Source organism: Temnothorax nylanderi, unplaced genomic scaffold, assembly GCF_030848795.1.
Source record: "Temnothorax nylanderi isolate EJ_2023f unplaced genomic scaffold, tnyl_v1.0 TNYL_tig0037_pilon, whole genome shotgun sequence".
NCBI lineage: Eukaryota > Metazoa > Arthropoda > Insecta > Hymenoptera > Formicidae > Temnothorax > Temnothorax nylanderi.
The window spans coordinates 872,041-897,695 of NW_027249099.1; the positions used below are offsets into that span (position 1 = coordinate 872,041).

Consider the following 25,655-nt stretch of genomic DNA (forward strand, 5'->3'; position numbering starts at 1 on the left):
AGTCCCTCGGCGCGAGACACTCCGCGCGCTCTATTCATCGATCGTGAAACTCCCGTAGCACACGCTCCACGCTTTCCTATCCATTGAAATTAAGAGCGCGCGACCGCGCATCCAGGCTTCGCGAGCGAGCGCGTCGGCCGTTTTCTTACAAATTAAAGATCAGGCCGCGCCGATAAGGAAGCGCCGTTACGTTAATTGGTACTCGCGGAGTAGGGTGTTACGTTTCAGGATTAATTTACTTGAAAACGATAGGCATCGCCGCCGGCATCTCGCCGTGCGCGCACTCGCAACACTCGCGCACTCCAATTACGGTCGGCGCGGCCGCAATTTGCTGCACCTCGTCCGTCGAAACATTGTCACGAAGCGTGGCAAAGGTCACGAATATCTGGGACGGTCGACCGATTGCTCCCGTCGGGACCATGAAGCATCTAAACGATGCACGATGGACCTCTCTGACCCTCTCATTGAAGAGCGCGTATGTGTTCGATAGATATTGCGCTTCGCGATAACGGCAGGGGAACCGCTCGAAAAACAGTCAGCAATTATCGCGTTGTGTAATTATCGTCTCGCCGTTATCGGCGATTTGTGTCGGTTTAACTCTTTAACCGCGGCATGCGGAAAACGTTTTTTTTCCCCGTTGCGTAAGGATAAGCTATGCACGATAGATGAACGCGCGGCGACACCGGACGTCACTCGAAGGCGCAAGAACGCGCGCTTAGGCTTGCCGAGAGCACGAGTGCACGAGGCGCTTGGTATTCTGCACGTATCGCCTAGAGCGACGCTCGCGCAGGCATTCCGCTGGAACGTGCTAGGCATCGCGTCCCTCTGGCCCTTCGTCCCTACGGTCAAGACTTCCCTCCGTCCCGTTGAGATGCGTGAGGGTTGTGCGAACGAATTCCGGATTCTGAGCGCGTCCCGGACACTTTTCCTAAGCGCTGGCTGGCGACTGGGGACGGATTAAGGTGCGAGACACGGCGTTGGATGAGCTTATAAGGTGTTGCCAGCATACACACACATACACCCTTGCGGAGGTATTCCTTAATTTCGGCTCTATCAAATCGGGGGATTGTCGGATAACTTTCGGAACATTTCGCCGCGAAACGACGGGGATTTTAACCCTTTAACTCCGATTACGACTTAAATCGAGAGCGCCGCGATTACGATGGGGAAAAGTTTAACGGACTATCGAGCGAACCGCTTCTGGCTTCGTCTGTATTTAGGAGTATCGTTGTTTTGAGTTAGTTTATATACAGCTAGTTTATATAGTCTCGGAAATCCCTACTTCTTGATCACGAAACTTTTAATCAGCCCGGATTACGAAGTTCGACCTCGCTTGACCGCTTCGAATGTGAACGACGTCAAGCTTATATTAGTTAGTCACCGAGAAAATTGAAAGACCGCGCGTCAGCAACGATCGTTTTTTTTTTTTCAGTGTGTGTTTACGCACGATATTTTAATTTCCTCGGTAACTAGACTCAAATAAATTCGACGCCACTTATCACCGAAGCACTCAAGCGAACTTTATAACACGGCAGCAAGTCGCTGGAGCATTTAAATCGAAGTCCGCGTTGGTGTTTAAGAATGTGTAAACCGACGATGTCTTCAGAAATCATCGCGACAGCGAGTTGGGAGATGCTAAGTTTCAACTTGTTTCTAAGAAGAAACAGGCAAGAGGAAGAGAGAGAGGGGGAGGAAAGTTTGCGCCGAGAGATGCTCCGCGCGAGTCGAATAACTGGTCGTTCCAGTTTCTGGCGTTACGCCTGACGCCGGATGCCTCTCCCTCCACCGCCGTCATCCGCAGACTGGTACAACCGGTATATAGCGTGTACACATGTGTACGTTATATACGTATCGAAACGGGTATGTGGCCTGCGTCACCGGCGTCATATTTTAAATGTTAATACGCTCCGATCGATCCACTGGCCGGTAAATCGCGTTACGCGATCAAAAAGTAGTGGAAGGCAACGTGGAGGCCGATTATACTCGTTCGTATATATTACGGAGGGGCCACTCCTGACGCCGGTGATGTTACTTCCGCGTGAGGATTTATGATCGTAAAGGAGAGCCTTGAGATGGGATCGATAGTCGCGGAATGAAAACGCTATTCAAGATAGTCATGAATAAGGAATATCAGTCGCGCTCGAGAATATGTTATGATTATAAATATTGTCTCCATATCGCGATGATATTATTATTACGATATAAATGTTATCTTCGGTGTTTCTAAATTGATAGACACCGTCTCATCAAATATCGAGGAAATCGAGTATATCAAGTAATCTTTCAACAGTTTATGGCTATATTTGAGCGGAGCCGTTTATCTAATTTGATTAATTTAAGTTTAAATAGAAACTCAAGAGAGACAAGTAAATATTAATTTCCTCAGCTAATAATGTCGGGTTACGGTATCGTCGGCAGATTTGCGAGAAATCGCACGGTTCAATGCAACTGCCGCGGCAGTTTCCTCGAGGCTTTCCCATTACGTATTTCTGCTCTATCCATTTTTATACAGCGTATATAAAAGCGTAATAAGGGCATAATCATATCCCCCCATTAATTGAGCGAAGTTTCCTGAGCGAAGTCGTTACATTCGCGGAAACCGCAAATAGCACAGCTCCATTTCCATTCGTTTTAATTATACATCTCATACATTGTCAGAAGCGCCGCGTCATATCGATTTAAAGAGACGCCAAGGGGAATACGGAGAAGTATTATTCCGCAACGCTGACCAATTGACGGTATTCGTCAAATTAAGATAACCTGAAGTTGTGTTGCGGTTCGGACGGCATTCTGCTACATCATGTGATTCTCGTAAATGTCTCTTTCGATTATAAAACGGGAATTTATGAGAAAACGTTGCAGGTGACTCTCTCTGATTTCCAGGCGCTTGACACAATATTGCAGACCGAGATAAGATAATCGGGCGCACGTACTTATTTTTATGTTTCTCTTTCATTGCAGATTTAAGGACCGGGGAAAACTCGTCGTATCGGTGGTAGAGACCTGACTTCGTAATGTTATCAGACTCGATTAATTGCCAACTTGTGCTACGGTAATATTAATGGCCAATTTACATCGCATTATCTACAAGTGTCATCTGGTTTAACGAGTCATCTCCGAAAACGATATTCCTTGTATAACGGGGATAATCATCGCAATTGGCCTCGTGTCTCGACTTTGCGTTCCAACGCGATAACTTCGTATATGTGTGCCTCGTGAAATTCGATGACCTGTGGTAATGACGAGTCTCGACATTGATCACGAATACTAATAATCACGGGTATGCTAATGCCGATAAACAGAACTTGGCCTCGCTGCCAACTATGTACGAGATCCACGCGCACGAATGTGTAAATCGTGCACATTACTATAAATACACCGAGTATATGTTGTCGCGACCGAACGACACTGTTGCGATAACTGTATGTTGACGATTTTTGGCAAGGATGACTCTTTACACGGGATCCAATCGACATTAATAGCAATTCTAAACATTAGCGGTGTGTATTTTTGAAAATGTCGCCACACGTTTCGTAGGATCGTATTTCATTCGCACGTCAATTTAGATACGGTCTCTCCGCACGGCACCGTAATTAATTTTGAATGAACGAACGGATAATGCATTAACCCCCGGGCTAAGGGTAATATTTTCCGTCAGTGGTAACATTGGATCTGTCAGATACGCGAGACATTTATTGAATAAACCTCAAAATTTATCTTCTATTCTTCTATTAGTTCAAAATTTGAGAATATTAAAATACTGATAGAATAGGTGATCTACAGATAGAATAATCTCCTAGTTAAAATCGTCGCCTCTCACCCTAGCTCTTGCAGAGAATCTCGGTCAATTATATCTTAGTCTGTAAGCTTCTATATATAAAGTAAGCTTTTATCGTATAAAATTGTTCACTATATATAAATTGATATACGATTATAATATTCCATTACACATTAAATGTAAAATTACTTTTTCAATAAAAATATACGTATTTATGCGAAAGATTTTGTATTAATTACTTTTGCCAAATCGTCCTTACCTCTTTATCACATAAAAACTTAAGGTGCCTAAAAAACAATATAATCGTACCTTAACACGTCACGATTGCAACTGACGACCACTGTATCCATAGGGCTTGTGAGAAACGTGGTTATTCTTCAATTATAATCTTAGGGATAACCTTGGCGATTTTTCTAGCGCGATTCCAATAAATTCGATATGATGCTCGCTTTTAATCCCCACCTACACATCGTATGTCTCAATAACGTCCAGATGAATGTCAACGTTTTTCACGCGTGACTCTCTCTCTCTTTCTTTTTCTCTTCGATCGCGCCTCGTTCGTCCGTGACGACCTCGATGCGAGGCAGTCGGTATTTTTAGAGGTGGCTTTAAGCTCGCGATATACTAAGAGAACAGCTCGCTGTGCCGCCTTTTTCCGCGGTACGAACATGTAAAAGGGTTACGGTCACGCCGATCATTTGTATTAACGGCCGATTTATCGGTGATCGCGTGTAGTAGCGCCTCCTCCTTCGTGAGGAAAGATTATTTCCGATAACGTGACCTGGTCGCTCTAACTTTACACTCTCCGCGTTATACTGATTTAGTGAGGGTTCAAGATATTCTTAGACGATGATCGTTATGTGTAACTCGGGTACTATGTCTGGTATAAAAGAGATAATGAACAATGGTACGCGGCCTCGTTTAACTTTGTCGTCCTTCCGCCAACTTTGCGTTAGGTATAACAAAAGAACTCCCAGCTCCCTTTTATTTACGTAAAGTATTTAATTTAATTCATGGAAAATGGGAAACTGCAATAAGTTAAATTCGTGGTTCAGCTTAGATAAATATTGCTTCTTCAAGAGTCTGAGAGAGGGATTTAACTTTCCGTAAATAGATAATCTTCCAAAATTCCGACACTTCGAAACAAAATATAACTTCGTGACAATGATTTATTATAGGACCATTTCCGAGTCGACTGTCCTCATTAATAGATAATAACTGATAAAAAATTAATGCTGCAGATTTAACGTAATACGAACGCGTGGGGTCTATTACAGCATTATTCATCACGGCTTAAATAACTGCGAAGGTCCCTTTAGACCGTCCAGGAATAATTCAACCGATCAGATGGCCAATGCAAATTGCATAATTAATCAGCTCATTGAATTGCAAGTATGACCAAGTATAACGGACAAAGCCCTCTACGTCGCTCGAGATTCGAACAGTCAACGTTATATATGAGTCGCGGCCCGTATACAATGTCAATGCATAATGAGTTTTAAGAATGTGAATGCCGCGTAGATATGTCGCATTAACGAGCTTCGAACTGTGCATTAAAAGTTACCCAATCCGAAGGCAAATCACAACGAACGATCAAGCCATTATATCCGTTTTTTAAACGAGCATGCAGACGATGCGCTCCTAATTTCTAAAATTGTAGAGTGCTATGAATTTGCATCAAAATCTTACTTTCTTCCGTCGAGATGATTACATTAAACGTGCAGCAAAACAATCATTCTTAATTCGGTTGCTGAAAATAAATTCGCAAATAGTTGATATTCCTAATGCCTCTGGCAGTCGCTTTTAACGTTTGTATTTTGTATGAAATCTCTAATAGCGAGTTACTGATCAACTGTTCCAAGAAAAAATAACAGTGAAGGATGTGTCATCTGTGTAATTTTCTGTTACAAGCGCATTTACGCGTACCACCGTCCACGTTATGCAAGCTCTACGCAAATGAAATCTTTACGACAACCAAATTTATGATTGTCGCATATTCTCAAAGACCGGTTTCGCTAAGCACGCTCGTTTAAATTTCAAACGCTATTGCCTTCTTATATCCTAACGCTGCCGCGCATTAAAAGTTATCTTTCGTGAGTCACGTAAATGCGTACTTCGGATTATAGGTATGTTATCGGTTAATCTATGCTAATAAAAATACTCGGGCTTGAAAAGGGTCTGACATAATCTTTCATAAATTTTCATAAGGACGCGATTTCTCGATCGTTATGTTTTATATTAAAATTAAGCAAATTAATATTCATAATGAAGATTAATCAATTATATAGTCAGAATAATCTCCCGTCAGCTATTAAGAAGGTATTTAATGAAGGCCACTAAACATTAACTCGCTGCCGTATATTATCGGCGCGCCACACGTTCATATACAGATCGGGCACGTGCATACCCTCCGCTGTTGTTCGCGGACATTTCTCGTCCTCCATCGTAATCCCTTTCTCCCTCTCACCCCTTTTGCCGAGAGGAGAATAGTTTGCGGCGGAACGGCGGCGCGAGGAATTTTTATGACGAAAGTAAAACGGAACGACCCATAAAACCGGGCGGGCGCGATTCCATCTCTCTTCGGCTCCGCTCCGGAGTCGCATAAAGTTTGCAACAAACTTCCTCATCGCGCAGACTTTAGCGTCTCTCATCCCATCCTCCCTCGTCCTCTCCGTACCTCTTCTTCAACTTCTTCTTCGCTCGTCTCTCACCTCTCTCCCGTGGGTGAGAGAACCAGCAAAAGCGATCGCGTCGGCGAATACGAGGTAGATAGCTGGCACGTTTTACAGCTAGAAAAGCATACCGCTTGATAACTTTTAAAGCGGAACAACCGGTCTGTTTCAGTCTGTGCGCGGAAGGCCAATCATACTCTATTCCGTTACGAAATTTTCAGCGCAAACTACCGTAGATATATATTGAACAGGTGCACTAGCTCTCTTCCTTCATTTTTCTTGCCATTTGCCTCGTTTCAAATTTAACTTTTCCCCAAACTTATCTCTAGTCTTCATTTAACTTTCAATCAATCTTTTAAAATCTCAACTTGTGGAATATCAATTTAAATAAGAAAAACGGAGCACTCTTCTTGAAACGTTAGAAATATTGCACGTTACGAACTAAAATTAATTTTCTTTATATGTTAGCAACAATAGACGTTAATCTATCACACATTTATGCGTGATTCATTCTTTTAGTGACTTTATAAATGTTATGTATATTACACTGACAATATTATGCTATTATATTCATTGTAATACTAATCGATAATCCATATCGTAAAGAAAAGTCGTCTAAAAGCTTTAAACGAGTAAAGAAAGAGCTTGGTTAAAATTTCGCTCACGTGAGCACGAATCGTACCACCAACGTGGGACTAAAGTAACGTAAACTAACGTTCCAGCTATAATTCATGGGAGCACCAAACTATTTTCAAACTACGTCCAACTATGGCTCGCTCGACTGTAACGGCGAAGTTCGCGACTCCCAGTTTCTAACTGGATTTCTTTCGCACGAACGCGGCGATGCCACTGCCATAACTTTAACCGTCTACGGTCGACGCGACGGTCGCTTCAAAGTAATGCGCTTCAGATTTGTCCCTTTTTAAACTTTAGTTCAATGATTGCCGCGATCCGTCATGATCTGTTGCTAATCTCAAACTTGGTTTATAAAAAATGGAGAAAGAAGATCTAAAAGCTGCATCTCGCCAAAAGATATTAAACAAATATTTAAAGAAGTTTTATGACAAATATTTAAAAAGTTCCAGAAAAAAGTTTTTTGGGACAAATACTTAGAGAAGATTAATAGATAACAAAAAAAATCGCACGAGACATTAAAATGTGGTTCGTAAACTCTAAGATTATTTTTCTTTTTCTTTCGTGAGATAAGTGAGGTTTTCATAAAACTTTGTACTTCTTAAAATTAATAGCGCTAATAAGCCACGGTTTTTAGATTTAGCGCAGTTCTTTGAAAGTTCGCGTTGTACGCTAAACACGTGAAGTTTAAGATCTTGAGCAAAAAAAAAACGTATGAAAATACAGGCCTCGTAAAATTCGTCCGGGGGATCACAGTATCGTCGATATTTATATTTCTGTGCTAATTCCCTCGCAAAACTACGTCGTCTTGCTTTGCAGACCAAGGGGAAAACTGCGCAGAGGTATACACTGTGTGTACGGGGATATAAATACGATTAATCGGGTGCATACTATCCGGGCGGGTGTCTTCGCGTGCGTGACGCGCACCTGGTGTGTCACGTCAGACAAAAGTTGTCGTCGTTGTCGTCGTCGTCGTCGTCGTGGCCGTCGCTCGTCGACGCAACCTGCAACATGGCGTGTCGCACGCACTCGTGATTTTCTCAGTGGCGTCGACACTGGATACTTTCACGGTTTTTCTCAAAAAAAGATGTACGTTTCCTTCATTTACAAAGGGTTAAATATACGATGTACAACATAGCTCGTTACATAACCGGAAATCTTTAGAAAGAAACGCAGTAATAATGTCGAACCTTTGCTACTGGAAACAAATAATCTATTTAATTTTTTAAATATCTTCTTGATATCATAACTCTCTCAACACTGTACTCTCTAAATCTGAATCAGTGAATAGTACTGTGAATCAGTGAATAGTCACTGATATCAGTTATAAGTATACCACTGATTCATGAAAGTGGTATACTTATAACTGATATCAGTGACTATTCACTGATTCAGTTTTAGAGAGTATAACAAATAATTCATCAAATGTAGTTATCAAAATAATTAATAATTGTGTGACATATTCGGAAGAGCGATTTCTTTCAATCAATCTCGAAGATCGCGAGAAGACATTGAAACATTTGGTCATCTCTATTGACGGCAATATCCTCTATTAGACGTTCTGCCCGAGAGCGGAGCGGCGCGGAACCAGTTTCGTTTGATTACGCTATTGGGTTCTCCGTGAATTTGCGCGAGTGTTGCACAAGCTTGGAGCGGGGCGAGAACGAGAGAAGAACACGAGCGAGAGCACGGACTCGCATGTGGTGCTCGCTAGTAATTATTAACCCGCAGTGACTCACTAGGTTGAGGACCTTTATGATCCACGCTAATGGGTCCGCCACTCGAAGCACCCGGAGTCATGCACACATACGCAACCACATACGGATCATACGGCGCCGCCGCCGCCCGAGCGTACACGTGTGAGTTTCGTGGATGCAGGTGCACGTACGCGTGTGCGTTTATGGCTCTCGGCCACGCAAATCTCGTAGCGCGTTCCTCCACGCCTGAAAAGCCTCGACCTACCCTTCTCTTTGCCAAAGAGAACGTTAGTCACGAAGGCGGGCGAGCGTTCATCCTTTTAATGGATTTCTTGAATTAGAAATGGAAAGCGCGCGCGCGAACGAACGAACGAACGAACGAACGGGGATTTCGTTTTGTTTCTTGTTTACGCGCCGTCACGCAATCCCGGAAATATATCGTTTATTTTCGACACCGCCCCCGGCGATAATTATTCACGAGCCAAATTACGGGAGTACGGAATTGTTGGAATTGCCGTCGTGCCCCGACGCGCGTGGGCGGGCGCAGTCGTTTGCCGAGAAATTGAGTTATGCTTCGCGTCCAACTAGCTACCATAATATCAGATTGTGTACGAAGTGCGTACGGCCTGTACGAAACCGTGTCGCGTTAAATTTATTCGCGCTAAATCGAGTCGGTTAACGTCTCTTGGGGCAGTTTTGTTACGCGACAAATAGAGAGGAAAGCTAATTACTTTTGATCGTTGTATATATTTATAGCAAGTTGAACATAAAAAGTTCGCGAACGAAAGGATCACGAATGTGAGGATATTGGAGACTATAAGTATAATTATAGTGATAATACGATAAAACGGTACAACCAGGAAATTAATATCTTTTTTTTCGGTTTCAAGGGATCAAAAATTGAGATCTGAAAATAGTATATTATAATAATAAATTCTTATAATGGTATCACGATAAGATCCTTATAATTATAATAATAATATACTGGACGCCAATTAAAGAGCGTTCTAGTCTCCATTGAGGCCAGAACCTGAATCATGCGTGCCCGTATATGCTTTCCGGCTGCGTTAAAAATATGTTAGTCGTATGGGATCGCGCGGAACCAGTTTCAGCCGGGACATCTGCACGATAATGGCGACGTTAACGGCATGATAATGGCATGACGAACAGGGCCATTCGACTGCGACGAACTGTGCGGGAACTGCGTATTCTCGCATATACGATTTCGTTGAATCGGCAATCCTAGCATCGCTATAGCGCCACGTCTATAGCGCGCGTTTATATAGCGACTTATTATAGCCAGCATGATGTCTTATTATACGGCCGTCGGTTGCGTCCATCGTGTCTGGTCGATTTGGCTACGAGGACACATTCCTACGATTGGATTCCAGTCGACGCCGGAGAGTCAGTGACCCGATTAAAACGCGGTGACAGGAAATGGGAAGATATCGTATAATACGTGTCTCTTGAAGTCAAGTCAGATCAATTGGATCTTCGAAACTGTACCGTGTTAACTTGCTATTCGACGCACGACACTTAGAAAAATCTTAGAAATTAATCGAATCTTCTTTCTTACATATAAAGTTTGGGCATTTGATGATGTCATCATCAGATGTGACTTTCATCAGATATTCTGAAAATCGATAAGATGGAATAATTCAAAATAATAAATACTTGAACGATGAGCCACCGGCAGTTATTGAATAATAAATAAAGTAAAAATAGTACTTCTATATATAATGTTGATCCGATCCTGAATTATCTTGTATTAAAAGAGACAAAATTCTGGCGAATTAAGCTCTTCCTCGTCAAAACTATAAATGCATAATAAAATCTGCTTTCCAACCTAATTACATCTAAAATCTACCTAGGTGGAAATTTAATTGGCATCCCGACGTATTGGAACGTTAACGCTAAAAGTGGAAAAATCGTGGCAAATTACGAATCTCCATCATGTACCTGCCAGCATCGATTTCAAATTTGTCAAAGAACCTGCGGCTGAAAGCGCATCCGGCGCAGCGGCGAGATATCCTGTATAGACAATACCCCATAGAAAGTACCTTCTGACACATTGTCGATCAATCGGCCGCGAGAGCGTTCGCGAACACGCGGTATGCGTCTGGCTTCGGTCCTTTGACGGCGGTATCGCCGGTTCGCCACAAATGCACGAAATTTTCCCCGGGCATCGCTCGCCCATCGATACGCAGATCCGCGAATGCTCTATGATGTCACAGCCACGCCGCTCGCAATTTGCGAAATTGCCGGGCGTTTTGCAGCGTCGAACGAAACGAGCGCTGAAAGCTATTTCATTCACATGTCATCGCTCGACGTAGTCCCGTTCACTCGTATTGTGCGCCGTGACAGGTGCTTGGTTAATTATCATTTTTATATAATTAATTAGTTTCGGGGAAACGCGTGGATGTGACTCGCGGTGTTTCATCAAATATAGGATAATCGTACGCGAGAGCTAAAGAACGCGAAAAGCTGACATCATTTTTATACGGATTAAATATACCGTAGGCATTTTAAAAGAAAAATACGTGTAAAGGGTTCAAAGAAATTTAAATGACAAAGCAGTTGATTTGCACCTTCTCTTAACATTAAAAATCTTTTCGTTTAAAAAAGTGATTACAATAGCGACGAGCAGCGAAGCTTCGACCTTGGATACTCGAAATGTCCGAGAAGTTCCCGCACGCTTGAGTTGAATTACGACTCCGTTTGTTACGACGATTACATACCGAACGAGCCAGACAGAGGTTACATCATTCCTCTCCTTTTCTCCGCTCCTCCCCTTATGCCCTAGCGAAGCCCTCCGTTTCACTGGATTTACTGTTAGCACGGCCTACGCATGCTCGTTCGTTTGCTCGCTCGCTCGCCAATGTGCCTGGCGTGCGAACACGCGTGTATACACGAATCTCGCCTGGAGAGCGAGTTCACTTCGGATATGTACCACGTAACGCGAGACTAATGCATGAACGGCGCATGTGTTCGATAGTACGCGAGCGAGTCCGTGAATGCGCATCCGCGAGACCGAATAATGACGCATAGGCGTCGGGTTTTAGAGAAGAAAGACTTTAGGAGAAAGATTAGAAGAAATAGAAGTTGAAATACAAATTGTGCAGACACACGACTAATTCGGTATCTAATAATATCAATGAAACATTGATTACAATGATTAAGATTTGATTTTAATAGCGCCCTATCAATATTATATAATTCTGTAAACTTAAATTAAAACTGTCTTAATTGCAAAGTATTTTACTAAATAGTTATCAATATGTTCAATATAACTGACAATAATATTAAGATAAGCGTCAAATATAAATTACACAATAAAAAAAGAAACAGAAGTAATGTTACCGAAGACGAATGTTTGGAGAGTTCTAAGAAAAATTCTGCTCGCGTGTTTTTCCAAGAAGAATCCTCGCGTCCTCGGCCTCAAGTGGCCATCACTCCCAGGAGCGATATCTACGAGCGAGGCGCGAATTCTAATCTCGACGCCGTTGCGCCCGTAGATAACGGCGGAGAGGAGATATCAGAAGATACGCGGGACGCGACGCGACGGTACGCGTGTATCTACATACGTGCATACTGCATACGTTGGGTGCGTGCGAGCGAGCGGATCCCGTCCCGGGCAGATTTCGCGTGGCGCGTGTGTGCGTGACGGGCGTGTAAATCGCCGGCGAGCTGACGGACGTGTGCCACGTGAACTGCATAATGAACGGCGATCGTTGCCGGTTACTTCGCCTACTCTCAAACGTTCCGTACGCGTCCCCGGTGGGAAGATAACGCGATGACCTCGAGATAAATTGCTCGTCCGTGTCGCTCGTTGGCCGATCGACTCTCTCTCGGAGCTGAACGACGATGTCCGAGACAGGCGTCGGTTGCACCGTTCCAGGCGGAAGAAGTACATGAGACACGCGTCGACTAATCGATTCATAGATCACACGCTTTATACGACGTCTCCGAGCTTTACGCTCCATTCGAAACCTTTCAATCGATTAACGTCGAGATTCATCGCCCTGTATACGATGGATTAGTTCGAAATTGCATTTCAATTCGAGCACGACGTATGTTTTCAATATTATAAAAATGTTGCCGTTATCGTAGATTGTAGAACGTTAAAAACGCGCAATGTTATCATTAATCTGAAGTAGACAAGATGTAGGTAACTATTTCTAGATGTCACTTCATTCACGTTCCTCGTATATTATCACGTTTAATTATACTGTACGCTGAATCCAGATAAGATAACATCGAGTGGTGTACGATAGGATTAACTGCAAAATCCGTAGAGAGACATTTCGTCGCGTAAAACGGCGGTGGCCTTGGACGAGAAGCGCGTGATACGCCACGAATGAAACGTACGAGACTTTCGATTCGGCGATGAAACTGGGTGAACCGTGAGATATCCCAGCGTGTGATTCAGACTCGCGTGACGCAATCTGGAGGAGTTAGAGGCACCGACAAGATTTATTTCCTTGTAAACGTGTTTCTCACATACACACACACACACACACACTTTTAGCGAACGCGGCTACCAGAGTGCGACCGCAAAAACGATGAGCGTTGTCCTCGAGATAAATCAGTGACGGACGATAGAAGATACTTTTTACGAGACACATTCCAGAACATAGACGCGAAACTGTTTGCAACCAGCTATTTAAATAGTGATAATAATAGCGCGTCGACACAACTGCTAATGATAAAGACTTTGGCACCGATCATAACACGTCGGGCTTACATTCCAGAATAAATATCACTTGGCATAAATGGCAGTCGTCATTAAAAAGAGAAAAAGAGAGATAAACAATATAGCTATAATATCGTATATGAGCGATAACGTTAACGCAGTAATGAACTGATTACCGATAATTGAATCTATTTAAGTATGTTCAAGATAGAAAATGATACTAATAAAAGAATAAAAATAAATCTCACAATATCAAATTATTCTATTCTAGTACATCTATAATCAATTTGGTTTATTATATATGATGTTGTAGCCGGGGCAATTCAGTATCCTGTTATTAGATGATGCTCTGACGCGGACACGCGATCATCGGATAAGTTGCCGGGCATCCGATATATATTTTTACAGCTTCCTGCTACATGCATTCTTGTTCGTCCCATCCTTTTCTCCTCCTCGCTCATACCGGTTAACAAACGGTCTCGGACGGGGCTACGGAGGGAGAAGGTTAAAGAGCAGGAGGAGAAGCAGGAGGCAGGAGGTAGGATCAAGCGGGCGAGAGATGGAGAGCCAGGCGGGGAGAGATAAAAAAGAAGCTGCGCGTGACCTTGTGCCCAAATGCCAGTTTCTGTTGCCGCACTCGGCGGCCAGCTGATTACCTCTCTCGGAGAGGTCGGGCTTGCATAAGCGTTAAATCGCGGTCGTTACACGAGAGACGAGAGAAAGAGAGAACACACATAATAGGACGTATTTAGAACAGGATAATAGTACATCAGTTGCACGTTAGGATCGCTTTCTTGGAGAAAAAGGGCGAAATTGCGAAGCTCTCCGATCATCCGCATTAGTTTCGGCTCGTGTTGGTAAAAGGCGTACTAATTACGCGAATGCTCTGCGGGGATTGAATATTTGAGTATCGAGCTATACACAGTTCAAGATATTTTACAGGTAAAGAAAAAAAGGCTAATTAATATTATTGAAATTAGTACTAATTGGATAATATTTCCTTTTCACTTAAATCATTTAAATTATCACGTAATTTTTTTAAAAACACTTTAATTACTTGAACCGATGTGCTAATTACATAGGCCAGTTAAGTAATAGTCATAACTAAATCTTTATTGCAACTTTGACACGAAAGATCGATCTTATTTATGCTTAAAGGCAATCTCACCGAAATCATTGTTTCGTGATCACGCCACGTGCGCGAAAAAGCATCGGAAAGCGTATACGCGTGTCTCCGCGACATTTTCTGCCGCAGGAACTTCTAGGAAGTTTCGAGTGGACGCGTAAAAGGCTCGCGTGATATCGGCAAATGTAGAGTCGCGTTCCGCGACGTCCTCTCGTGCGAATAACTGATCGCCGCCGATCCGTATCTCCGCTTTATCAAGTTTCCAATTTCACCCGTTCGTTACACGTAACGAGCGATTACTTCTCCCAGCTAACTTGACTAGTACTGTTGTGTGAGACGAGAAAAGAATTTCCGCCTTTTCAAATAAACTATTACTCATTTCAAAATAGTTTATTTGAAAAGGCGGAAATTCTTTTCGTGAATCGCGATATAGTGTGTTATTTAGTATTTTCCGCTGTGAGATCTGTAGAGGAGTCGTATTCATTGTATCGAGACACTGGCTACGACTGCCTAGCCAATAATTATTTGATGCAATAGTTAGTATTAGATTCCAGTGGTGGCTTTAATTCAGGTTTTCGTTACATCCTTTAATTAAAGCCACCACTGGAATCTAATACCAAAAATAAAAATTACAATGTTACTACTTATGCAAAAACAATAAATAACTAATTTTTACTTATAATTAATTAATCACGCATTGTTGCTTCCTCATTACAGGAAGCTGTTTTCGTGAACAAATTATTTTTAGTTTTCTGTGCCAATGTGTTCAGAATGTTCTAAAACTAAAATTACATTTTTACAAAATGTGTGTGTGTGTGTGTATATATTACGTGTAACGAGCGATTACTTCTCCCGGCTAACTCCGCAACAACATCCCTCATCGATATCCCAGGTAAATTTGCTCTTTAATTTGCCGATGGCTTTCGTGAAGTGAAGCCTGATAACTCGTCCTAATGCCGCTTCGTTAATGAACGACGTTACCCCCCAACGTTTCTATCTAACGACGTAATGCGGTTATACATTTGCTACTTCAGTTAATGAAATATTTACAACGAGACACTAAGAACATTATAAATTTTTCTTCTTTTTTTCTTCCTTTACGTTCGTTGTCACGATCGGTGTAATATGATATGTGGTTTCTGTTTTTGCGTGATTTTTGAAACGAATTCAACAAAATAATTGAAGTTACATCGGCTCTGTAATAGATTTTTGATAACATTAATCTTTTCTGATAAATTTTTACACCGATTTTTGTCGAAACTGATTCGTAGTGACCGAATGCCGCGATTGATGCCTTTCTTGGAACAAGAATAATTTCGCTCGCGCACGATTAATCTTAACCATACCTTTGTATTCAGGAACGCATTTCAGGTCTCGCGTGACTCATCGTCGAGGCCAGGATTGAGCCAGAAAAAAAAGATGCATCGATCAATCAGGCTTTAATACCTCGTGATCGAGTGCTACCGGCTCCGGTGGGATCCCAGAATGAGAGAAGATGAGACACGCACAAGAACGTGGGATATCGATCGCAGGAGGATGAACCGCGTAGTTAACCTTCGTCGCTACACGATGGTCATTAGGGTAGCTCTCTCACCGCGCGTCTTCGTTCTTTTTGTGGCGTTCCCCCCGTGAGTTCGCTTGTACCCCCGACGAGAGAGAAAGGGAAAACCGAGAGCGCTCGCTCTCGGATGCTATCGGACAGCTTCGGCCTTGAAAACGTCTCGAGGATGCGAAGACGATTAACTCGTCTGCCGACAAACTGTTGCTTCCAATTTTAGCCGGTCTAATTTTCGCAGAACACCAGAGAGCCGCTACATTATTGTTGCATAAGCGAAAAAAAAGTAGCAATTATACAGCAGAAATGTTACACTATATGAATAGAAGATACTTTATGCAAGTTTTCTTACTTATAGCATTAATTAATTTTATTAATTAATTTTATTAATCCGGTATATTTGTTGACGGCTGTAAGATCTTATATTCCTATTGTTTTAATTCTAATTTGATCTTAATTTTGCTATTTCTTGCTGTTTTTCTCTTCATTTTTATAAATATCGACAAATAAAAATCTATTTTTTGGGGAAACATGAATAAATACTTTACACGAAATGGTAAATAAGTCGGGGGACAACCAAACACAAATGTCTGTCCGCGGGCAAATAACGAGACAAACAGTTATCGAAAAGAAATGTCGTGAGATGTGCAGAGACCGTAAGTTTCTCTTTCCGTCTCTTTATCGTCCGAAATAAAATAAATAATATACTGTGATCCGAAAAAAGCGTCGTAATGTAGCCGACGTTCAACGTCATAAAAATACTCGGGAACGATATTTAGAGGGACTTGGCACCAACTTGATGTAATATATTGTCAAGTCGACGCACGTCCTCTGCTGTCTGTCCCCTCTCTCTCGAACACGAGCAGCAGCAGTGGCAGCAGACGATGTAGGAGGTCATCATCGTTGTCTAGTAGCTTGCCAACTCAAACCCTCCGTCGCCCTTTTCCGCCTGCATGGGCTCTTACTAGAGGAGCTTTAATATCTCAGTCATGCTCTCGGTTCACGGACTATTAATTATCCCTACCTAGATGCTCGCTGAACTCGTCCCGTGGGTCAGGTCGCCGGATTTGTCACGAGGATTAGTTTCAATGATGCGTTAAAAGCGAGAGAAGGAAAGAGGCGATTTTTATATCGGTCAGCATTAATCACGAAAAATCCTAAGAATGACGTGATTTATACCATGGAAAATTAGGTTAAAATAAGTGAAGCTGATGTGTCACTCTTTATAAAAGTGAAAGCAGTACTCTGCCGAGCCTTATACCAACTACAAAATCAACGACCGTAGTTCTAAGGACGGATATTTTGAGCTGATCTTTTCTTAAATGCCAAGATATCAATAGCTTCCGATTTATAACACTCGTCTTGCCGCGATAACAGAGTTTCGCACTTAAATTATTCGTAATCTAAAGTTCGCCGTGGTTAGTTTCAAACATTCCAACTTTTAGTTAGTCGTACTTAGAGAACTTTATATACCACCTCTTTCGATCGATGCATAGCTAAAACGAAACGTAGCGTACGACCATTGACAGACGTGGAGTCATGGTCGAGTCTATCTTGGACTTATATGTTTCCATTGTTATCGATGAAGAAAGTACATGCAAGTTTTATACTCTCGAAAGTAACTTCCTACCCGGCGAACTTTGACTATGGATAATTGAAAAACGAAACTGTTCGCGAGAGGAGTTTATGGCACAAAGAGCATTTGTAGTTCTACGGAATAGAGCGAGCTTTCCAAGATTTTATATACAAAAATCTGCTACGCGCACATTAAACGTTGCAAAAATTATGTTAATGCAATATCGGGATTATCACTTCCACCTGTTCACTCTTAAGGATAAGCAGCCCGTCCATTATGTAGAAATTGGGGAACGTACGTAATAGAAATAATCGAGTGACACCGAAAGTTTCGGCGGGCGGCCTTCGGTGAGGTCAAGCGAGACACAGCGCGCACGGCCCCGGCAGGGTCATCGACACGTGCCGATCAACGACGGCGTCGTCGGTGTTGGTAAGTATTCCACCGGTTTATATTTATACGAGCCGAAGAGCGACGGTTTCGGGTCACCGCCTCGTTGTCGGCGTTACCGCGCGAATGATGACTCGATTACTCAGGCCGTGCCTCGTCTCTATCGCGATAATCCGGCGGAAGTCGGAGGAACGGCTCGCAGCTGGCGCCCGGAAACGCACGTAGATACACGTCCCGCGCGCTTGGCCGTGGATACGCACGCTCGAGCCTGTCCCGTCCACCTCTTTTCTTTTTTCTTTTTTTTTTTTTTACAGGCGCATCCGCCTGTCTGCCCTCCCCGCACACGAGGAGAAACGAGAATGGCGAATGTACGCTTGACGTAGTCACGCGAGAGCAGTCAGACAAAGAAAGTCCGACGGCTAGAACCGGCGGACGGCGAGAAAGCGCCGAATGCAGCTGCCACAACGGTCGGGCATTCACTTCCCCGATGCCGGATGATAGTCTCGTTTCCTTCGAGGATCTACCGGCCGGCTGGACGTTTCGTCGCGGGGACACGCGAGCGAGTAAATTACGCACGAGCGAAACGCCTGTTTCTCGCGAGTATTCGAGAAACTCGGAACAAAACGCAAAACGCTTCTCGAAGCGTGCAGGCGATTCGTGTTTACTCGTGATATTGGATCGTAGTGTTATTGGCACGTTTCAGCTCATTTCTGTGTCGAGGTTATCGACGAGGCAATTGATCGAGTGAACAAAAAAAAATGCGATAAATGTCACGGATTGCGGCGGGTAATTCACGTCGGCGGGGAAAGCGAATCTGAGGTTTAGATCATTGGCATAACGTAGTCATGACATCGTCACGCGGTTCTTTAATGCATTATTATGCGCGTATTTGAAATCGCTCGTGCATGTGCCAGCGCTATTAATGGCGCGCGTAGTCGAGCGGAAAAGTAGTCGCGGTAAATAAACTTTTTATCGTCGTTACATATCGCGTTGCAACCATCAATTGACCGAGCTGATTATAGGACACGTAACGCAACGTCAAACCTATCAAGGCGCCGTTTATCGAGGCGCGGATCTACTTTCGAACCACATAAATTCGCGAGTATGTATTGACACCTGCATTCACAAGCATTTTTATAGCTTGATACTTCTATCTCGAGGTAAAAAGAGATTAATATCTATTGAGAGAAATTCTTTTCTATAAAGTTGGATATCTATTATCTAGTCGAAATCAGGAGTGTTTCAATATCAAAATTTATTAATTTGTTCTATGTATTTTCATTTCCATACTAGAACTTAGTAACTGTAAATGATATGTTTCACTTATAAGAAATCTATTTTACTTTTATACTTTATATTATTTCTCATAATTTAAAGAGACACAACTGTACAGAAAAAAATCCCTAACACTTTTTAAAAATTCTTTTCAACCTATTCTTCATAAGAAACGTTGATTACGATGCGTTTTCAACCCGAAAACTTTTCGAAAATTTCTATGCCTATGTGGCAACGCAAATTCGCAGGAATGTTCCATTGAAAGACAATAAAAAAAACCTGACTCACCGGAGCATCCTATCGTGGCGATCTCTCTCGAGCAGTTCCTCCGGGCTGGATGGTTGTGGGCCCAAGAGAGTGTGCGAGAGCGGCGGGTAGGCCCTGGATGGTCTCCAGAGCATCTCGGCGGCGTGATGACTCGGAGGCGCCGAGCTGTGATAGCCGACCGGCGGCGCCGTGGCCGCGGCACTCGCGCCGGCGTTGGGCGCGCCCTGGGACGGATGCGCCATCAATAGGGACGTGTGCTGCACACTCTGCACGTGCCAAATCCTGGCCGGGGTAGCGGCGGCAGCGGCAGCGGCGGCGGCTACCACTGCCGACGGTGTCGAGGACGACGTCGTCTCCTCGACGCTGAGCGCTGAGCTCCTGCTGCCGCTCCTCTCGTCGCCAGAACCGGCGCTCTTCAGCGAGCTTACCCCGCTATCGGAGCCGCTGTCGCCGTAAGTACCGACGACGCCGGCGGCGCCGCTGCTGCCTCCCGACGACCGTATTCCGCCGACCGCCGTGGGCACACCGGCGAGTACGTTCGCTCCAGGTATCCCGGCCCCGGCCTCCACTTCCATAAGGCCGGCCTCATCGCCACCCCTCGATGTGTGAGACTGCTGTTGCACCTCAAGGAGGCTCGACGAGGTCAGGCGAGTGGTGGGATGGTGATGGTGTTGGTGCGGGCTGCTCGCTAGCTGATAGTGATGATGTTGCGACGGCGGCTGTTGCTGCTGCTGCTGCTGCTGCTGGTGGTGATGGTGGTGGATCACCGGACTGTTGGCGGAATAATGCTGCTGGACGTGCTGCTGGTGGTGCTGCTGATGGTGCTGATGATGGAACTGTTGCTGCTGATGATGCGACTGATGGTAAGGTTGTAGATGATGGTGGTGATGGTGACCGGCGATCGGCGGTGGCGGCTTGTTCAGTCTCTCGGCAAGGATGATCGGGCTTTCGTTGTGCCGACTGCGTTCCTGCTCCCGCTGCTGTTCCAGGAGCAGGCTGCTCTGCCTGCCGGGGCCGCCGCCGCCGCTGCTACTAAACGGACTCAGCCTCTCCAGCACGGAGCCTGAGTCCTGACTGCTCGACTCCAGCAGCTCGACGACCGACTCGACGCTGGCCGCCCTCACGCCGCCGACGCTACCCACGCTATCCTCCGTGCCTAACTCAGTGGTGGTCAGCTCTGTGCGTCGCGACCGCTGCGAACCCACCTCTTCCTCACTGGCGTTTTCGTCGCGCTCGTCCTCTGCTGCCGCCGCCGCCGCCGCCGCTACGTCCTCTCTGTCTTCTTCCGCGGAGCCCTTTGTCTTTGATCGAGTCGACTTCAGCAGCGACGGACTACCTTCGCGGATGACATTCGTCTTGTCGCTGACCAGCGGCGAGTCGACGTGCAATCCATTCACGAGTAACTGCGGCGGCTGTTGCTGCTGTTCCTTGCGCTCGTCGACTTTATCCGCGCCCCAATCGGTCGCGCGAGCGTCTTTTCCCGATTCTGATTTGTTATCTGGTTGCTGCTCCTCCTTGGAAGCCGGATCGCCTCCGGGATCGACTTTATCCGGAGGTGGTGGCTCGGGTTCTCTGTCCCGCTCCCTGGACTGACTCTCCTCGTCCTCCTCAAGTTTACTGACCTCTCGTTCGGCCCCGTCGTGTTTTCCCACCCCCGCTTCCTCTTCGACGCCCTCGTCGTCGTCTTCGTCCTCGTCCTCTCCCTCTGCCTCCACCGCCGACCCTCTGGCCCGATCCGCTGCAGCTTCCTCGGCGTTTTTGCCCTTACTACTCTCGGACCGGAGCTTTCTGCCGACGGGGCTTGTTCTTAGCCGCTTAGTCAGTGGATCGCAACGTTCCTGACTCTCTTCATCCTCTCCCTCGAGACGCTCTTCCTCCTCTTGCTCCTCTTCTTCCGATCTGTTACCGAGGCGTTCGTCCTTGTCGGCTCTCGCCTCGGTACGATGATGCTCGACAGACTCTCCCTCTGCGCCTGTCTTGACTTCTTGGCCGCCTCCTGACCTTGGTTTTCTTCGTACCGGCCTCTGATGCTGCGCCGGACTCTGGTGATCGGTGGTCGGGCTTTTTACCGCGGCGCCGCGTCTTCGTAGCTTCGAAACACTTCCCGACGCACTATTCGCTTCCTCCAACACCGGCCGTGCAACACGATTGCTTACCTTGCCCGACGGCGGACCTTTATTCTCGCGATCCTCCTGCTGCCGCGTGGATAACGCGGTATCCGCCGAATCTTTTTCGGTTCTCTCGCGACTGGCACCCTCGCTCACGCGTCGGCGTCGATTGTTACGGGCGTTGTTCTTCTCTGAAAAACGAAAAAAAGCGAACGTGACGTATGCATAGCATACATACTGGAAAATGAAATTGATACTGAATCTATCTTGGAATCGAGCGCAGTGAAGTTAATTTTAACGTTAATACACGTTAAAATTAACACGTTCCTATTTTCTCTATCTATGTCATAGGACTATAATGCAGGAAAAAATAGCGAATCGTTAACTCGGTTTTATTGTTAGAGTTAACAAACTTTAGTACTATATGCCCCGATTTCATAATGATACTATGAACTATGATAATAGTAACGTGCGGAAAGCGTAACCGTATATTACTGTAAATCAGTTTATAGCGTTGTACGTGATTTTATAACTAGACATAACTGACGAGAAATGGCTTTTAAAAACTGACATCAATTCAAAACTTTTTCATTCGTAGTTCTCTTTTTGTTTATTCTCATTTCGGAATTTTTGGACGAGGACATGCCGTACACGTACATATCTAATGATATTACGTGACAGAAGCTGATTACATATAAAGAACGTCGTAAACTGATATAAACGAACCGTACAGCCGTTAATTATTGAAATTATCGGCGGTAGATTATCGCGCGTTCGATATGCCTGTACACGAAGGTTATCTCGATACCCTTGATCGGACTGCATAATTGTGGCGGGCAACCGATCGATCCCTACAGCTGTCCGGTACATCGGCTGTTCACCGTCCAGAGAGATTATGGAGCTGATTTACCGAGGTAATCCCTTTGATGTGCGCAGTCAGTGATTCGCATAACTCGGTAACCCTAGGACGCTATATAAAGCAACCTCCCTGGCAACCCACCCCCTTCTTCCACCCTCGCTTGGTGTGTATTCACATAATTCAATACATCGGTTCTCATATATTCTTCCGTGAGTTGTTTATCTTTCAAGTCTTACGAAATGGCAAGTTACAAAGAAATCTTTGACGTTGAGTAATGCTCTGTTGTATCAAGCTCTGACGTATTATACAGACGGAAAAATAAACTGACGTATGGAATTGAAAAAAAGATACGATGTTACAAGCTGGACTTAATCTTCTTCAAAGTTGAAATGTGATAACAAAAACTTCCTATCATATAATTAGCGATACTTCACGGATTATTTTTAAAGTCGAGTATTACTTCGAGTTCCGATGCTAAAGTATAAATCACGATAACAATGTAATGCCATTATCCTCTGCTCAATTGGCGCCTATCCAAAAGCCGATAGCATCGGTAATAGTTGCCATGATAATCGGGTGTAAAAGCTAAAGGATTGTTATTGGTCCGATATTAAATTACTTCCTAATTTATTAGACCAAATCGCTGTTCGTGCAATCGCACGTCGTTCCAAGTGTTCCTGGATGCTCAGTGATATGGCAGTACGTTATCAATCGTAGCCATGAATCTTGTCTACTGACCTCGATCGAAAGCGCGCTTTGTACACGGACAACGACAGATCATTTCATCCGAGGAATTGTGCAGTAGTACGGCTGCACGTTCAACTGGTTTTCCGGTTCCCCTCGCATTAGTCCGAGTTCAAGGGAGTTCAAGGGGGTCTTCGATTAACCCGGTAGGTACACGGCCGTAGCATGCGGGAGCAATTTACAACAATGCACGTCATACACGTATATCCCATCCCGAGGAGAGGCGAGCGGATAAAAATTGCATGCCCATCTTCGCGCGTGTGCGTACGCTCACGCGAGGGAGAAACTGGTTGGGAACAAATAGAGAGGGATGAACAGGTGAAGGGGAGGAGGCCACGCACAAGCATCCACACACGCACAGGCGTATACACCCACTGCGCGAGCGGGCAGAGAGAAGGACGAAGGGGGGTGCGGAAGGAAGACACGGCGGAGGGATTTATTACTCGAGATTTACTGTTATTACCCGGAGGGGGAGGACCACTCCGCAACGGGCAACGACGATGCATACGGCGTGGGGTGTGTTTATCCGATACGTGCAGTTCGCGCACGCACACACACGTATCTGCACGTGTGTGCGCGGCGACACACGGATGTACGGATGCGGGGCGCATCGTTGGGATGACCCGACATCCGTGCATCCCGTCTCCTAGCGACCTGCGGTTTATCGTTCTACCGTTGCACGCATGTATTACGTCGCGCGTAATTGAACGGTGATCCTGTACTTTGTTTCACGTCGTTGTTGCTCGCACGCGTGACGTCGTCCATACAACTGTCACTTTCGCACCGAGACGAGATTATCGGGTACCTCTATCCTATCGATACATAACGAGAAAATGGCTTTCTATTGTTGGTAATATTACGTTACTATACCAGTACAAGTGAGACCAAAGTAAAATGTAGAAGATAATAATAGTAATTCATATAAGTGACATGGGAAAAATTATGAAAAAATTCAGAACAACTTTCTAAATATGTACTTCTTCATGATTAGATAAACGATATTTTTGATGGTGCAAAAACGACTTTTGTTAACAAGCTATTTTTTTACGTGTTATTTTCTCGGGAAACGTGTGATGACTCCTTACGCTTTTATGGTATCGAATGATGGAAAATGGGATAATCTTTGTAACACAATTTCAACGGAAAGTAAAAGGATCCCTCAGGAAGCTTGTATGAATATCGAAATATAGAAAAGGGTCGGAGATTACGCGGCTGGAATGGAATTTGCGCTAAAGCGAAAAATACTTTTAAAAAAATGTATGTATATGTATGTATATATCGGAGGATTTTTCGATTTTTGTTCAGCCCTCGGCATAAATTTTTATTTATACGGTACTTTCATCTCTCGGCCAAATGCTCGCTTTTATCTCTTTTTCGTAATACGATATTTACGCAATGGATCCGCATTTCACGTTAAATACGATAACATTAGAGATCGTGGCGAGAAATGTCATGTTATCTTATAACTTTCAACGCATGCGATAACCAAGTTATTAACATGCGATTATTATTTCGTAAAAACATTACGAGATTATATTATATTATGAGATGAATGATATTGCTTGCGTATATGTTCTTAAGTCAGATTAGATATTTACGTCTAACAAAAAAACAACACTTTAGTATTCTAGTAAATGTGAAGTATATATGTTAGTCATTGGACTGTTTTCCCGTAGCGCGTTGCATTATGTAAGACCTACACGTGCAGTTTATTTGCATGTAAATTCTTATCGTCGCGTACAGAGCATGACAAATTGCTTTTGTCCTCTGAAATAAGTATGATGAAATAAAACGAATACGCTACCACGAGTTTACTGATAGAAAATTAAAAGATTTATAACGGTAACATCATTAATAGAACTGTATAAGACAAAGTATGATAAAAATAAAATTAAACAAATAAATTTACGTTCAATTAATTTTTCCCATTAAGATATCCTGATACGATACGATGTCAAGGTAATCGACATATGCGATTCAAAATGATAATCATTTTACACCTTAAAGACAATAAAGACTCATCATCGTTAACAGATCGCATCGATCGACGCATCGATTATCTTCTCGCGAGACAATCTCCAATCTCTATGATCGAAAGCTGTTTACATGACCTTGCATCTCCGCTTGGCAGCGCGGAAAGCGGAGGGCTTTAAAAGTGCATGACCCTTCAAAAGGGGCTAGGTCATGAAAAACAACTCCTACACCAGCGCTCTTTGTCACGAGGGGCAACGATGCATCCCCGGTTTGATAGATATCGTCGGCCTGCAGGCTCCCCGGAGTTGCAG

General features: G+C 44.2%; 1 protein-coding gene across 3 annotated transcripts in view; it reads right to left on the reverse strand.

Annotated features, from left to right (window-relative positions):
• The window catches only part of Kdm3 (Lysine demethylase 3), a 275,903-nt gene that overhangs the window by 90,702 nt on the left and 159,546 nt on the right, over nt 1–25,655 (reverse strand). For all 3 annotated transcript variants that reach the window (XM_071703885.1, XM_071703884.1, XM_071703883.1), the window contains exon 8: nt 19,681–21,958. In XM_071703885.1, coding sequence (XP_071559986.1) covers nt 19,681–21,958 — 2,278 coding nt within the window. The remainder of the gene's footprint in view (nt 1–19,680; nt 21,959–25,655) is intronic.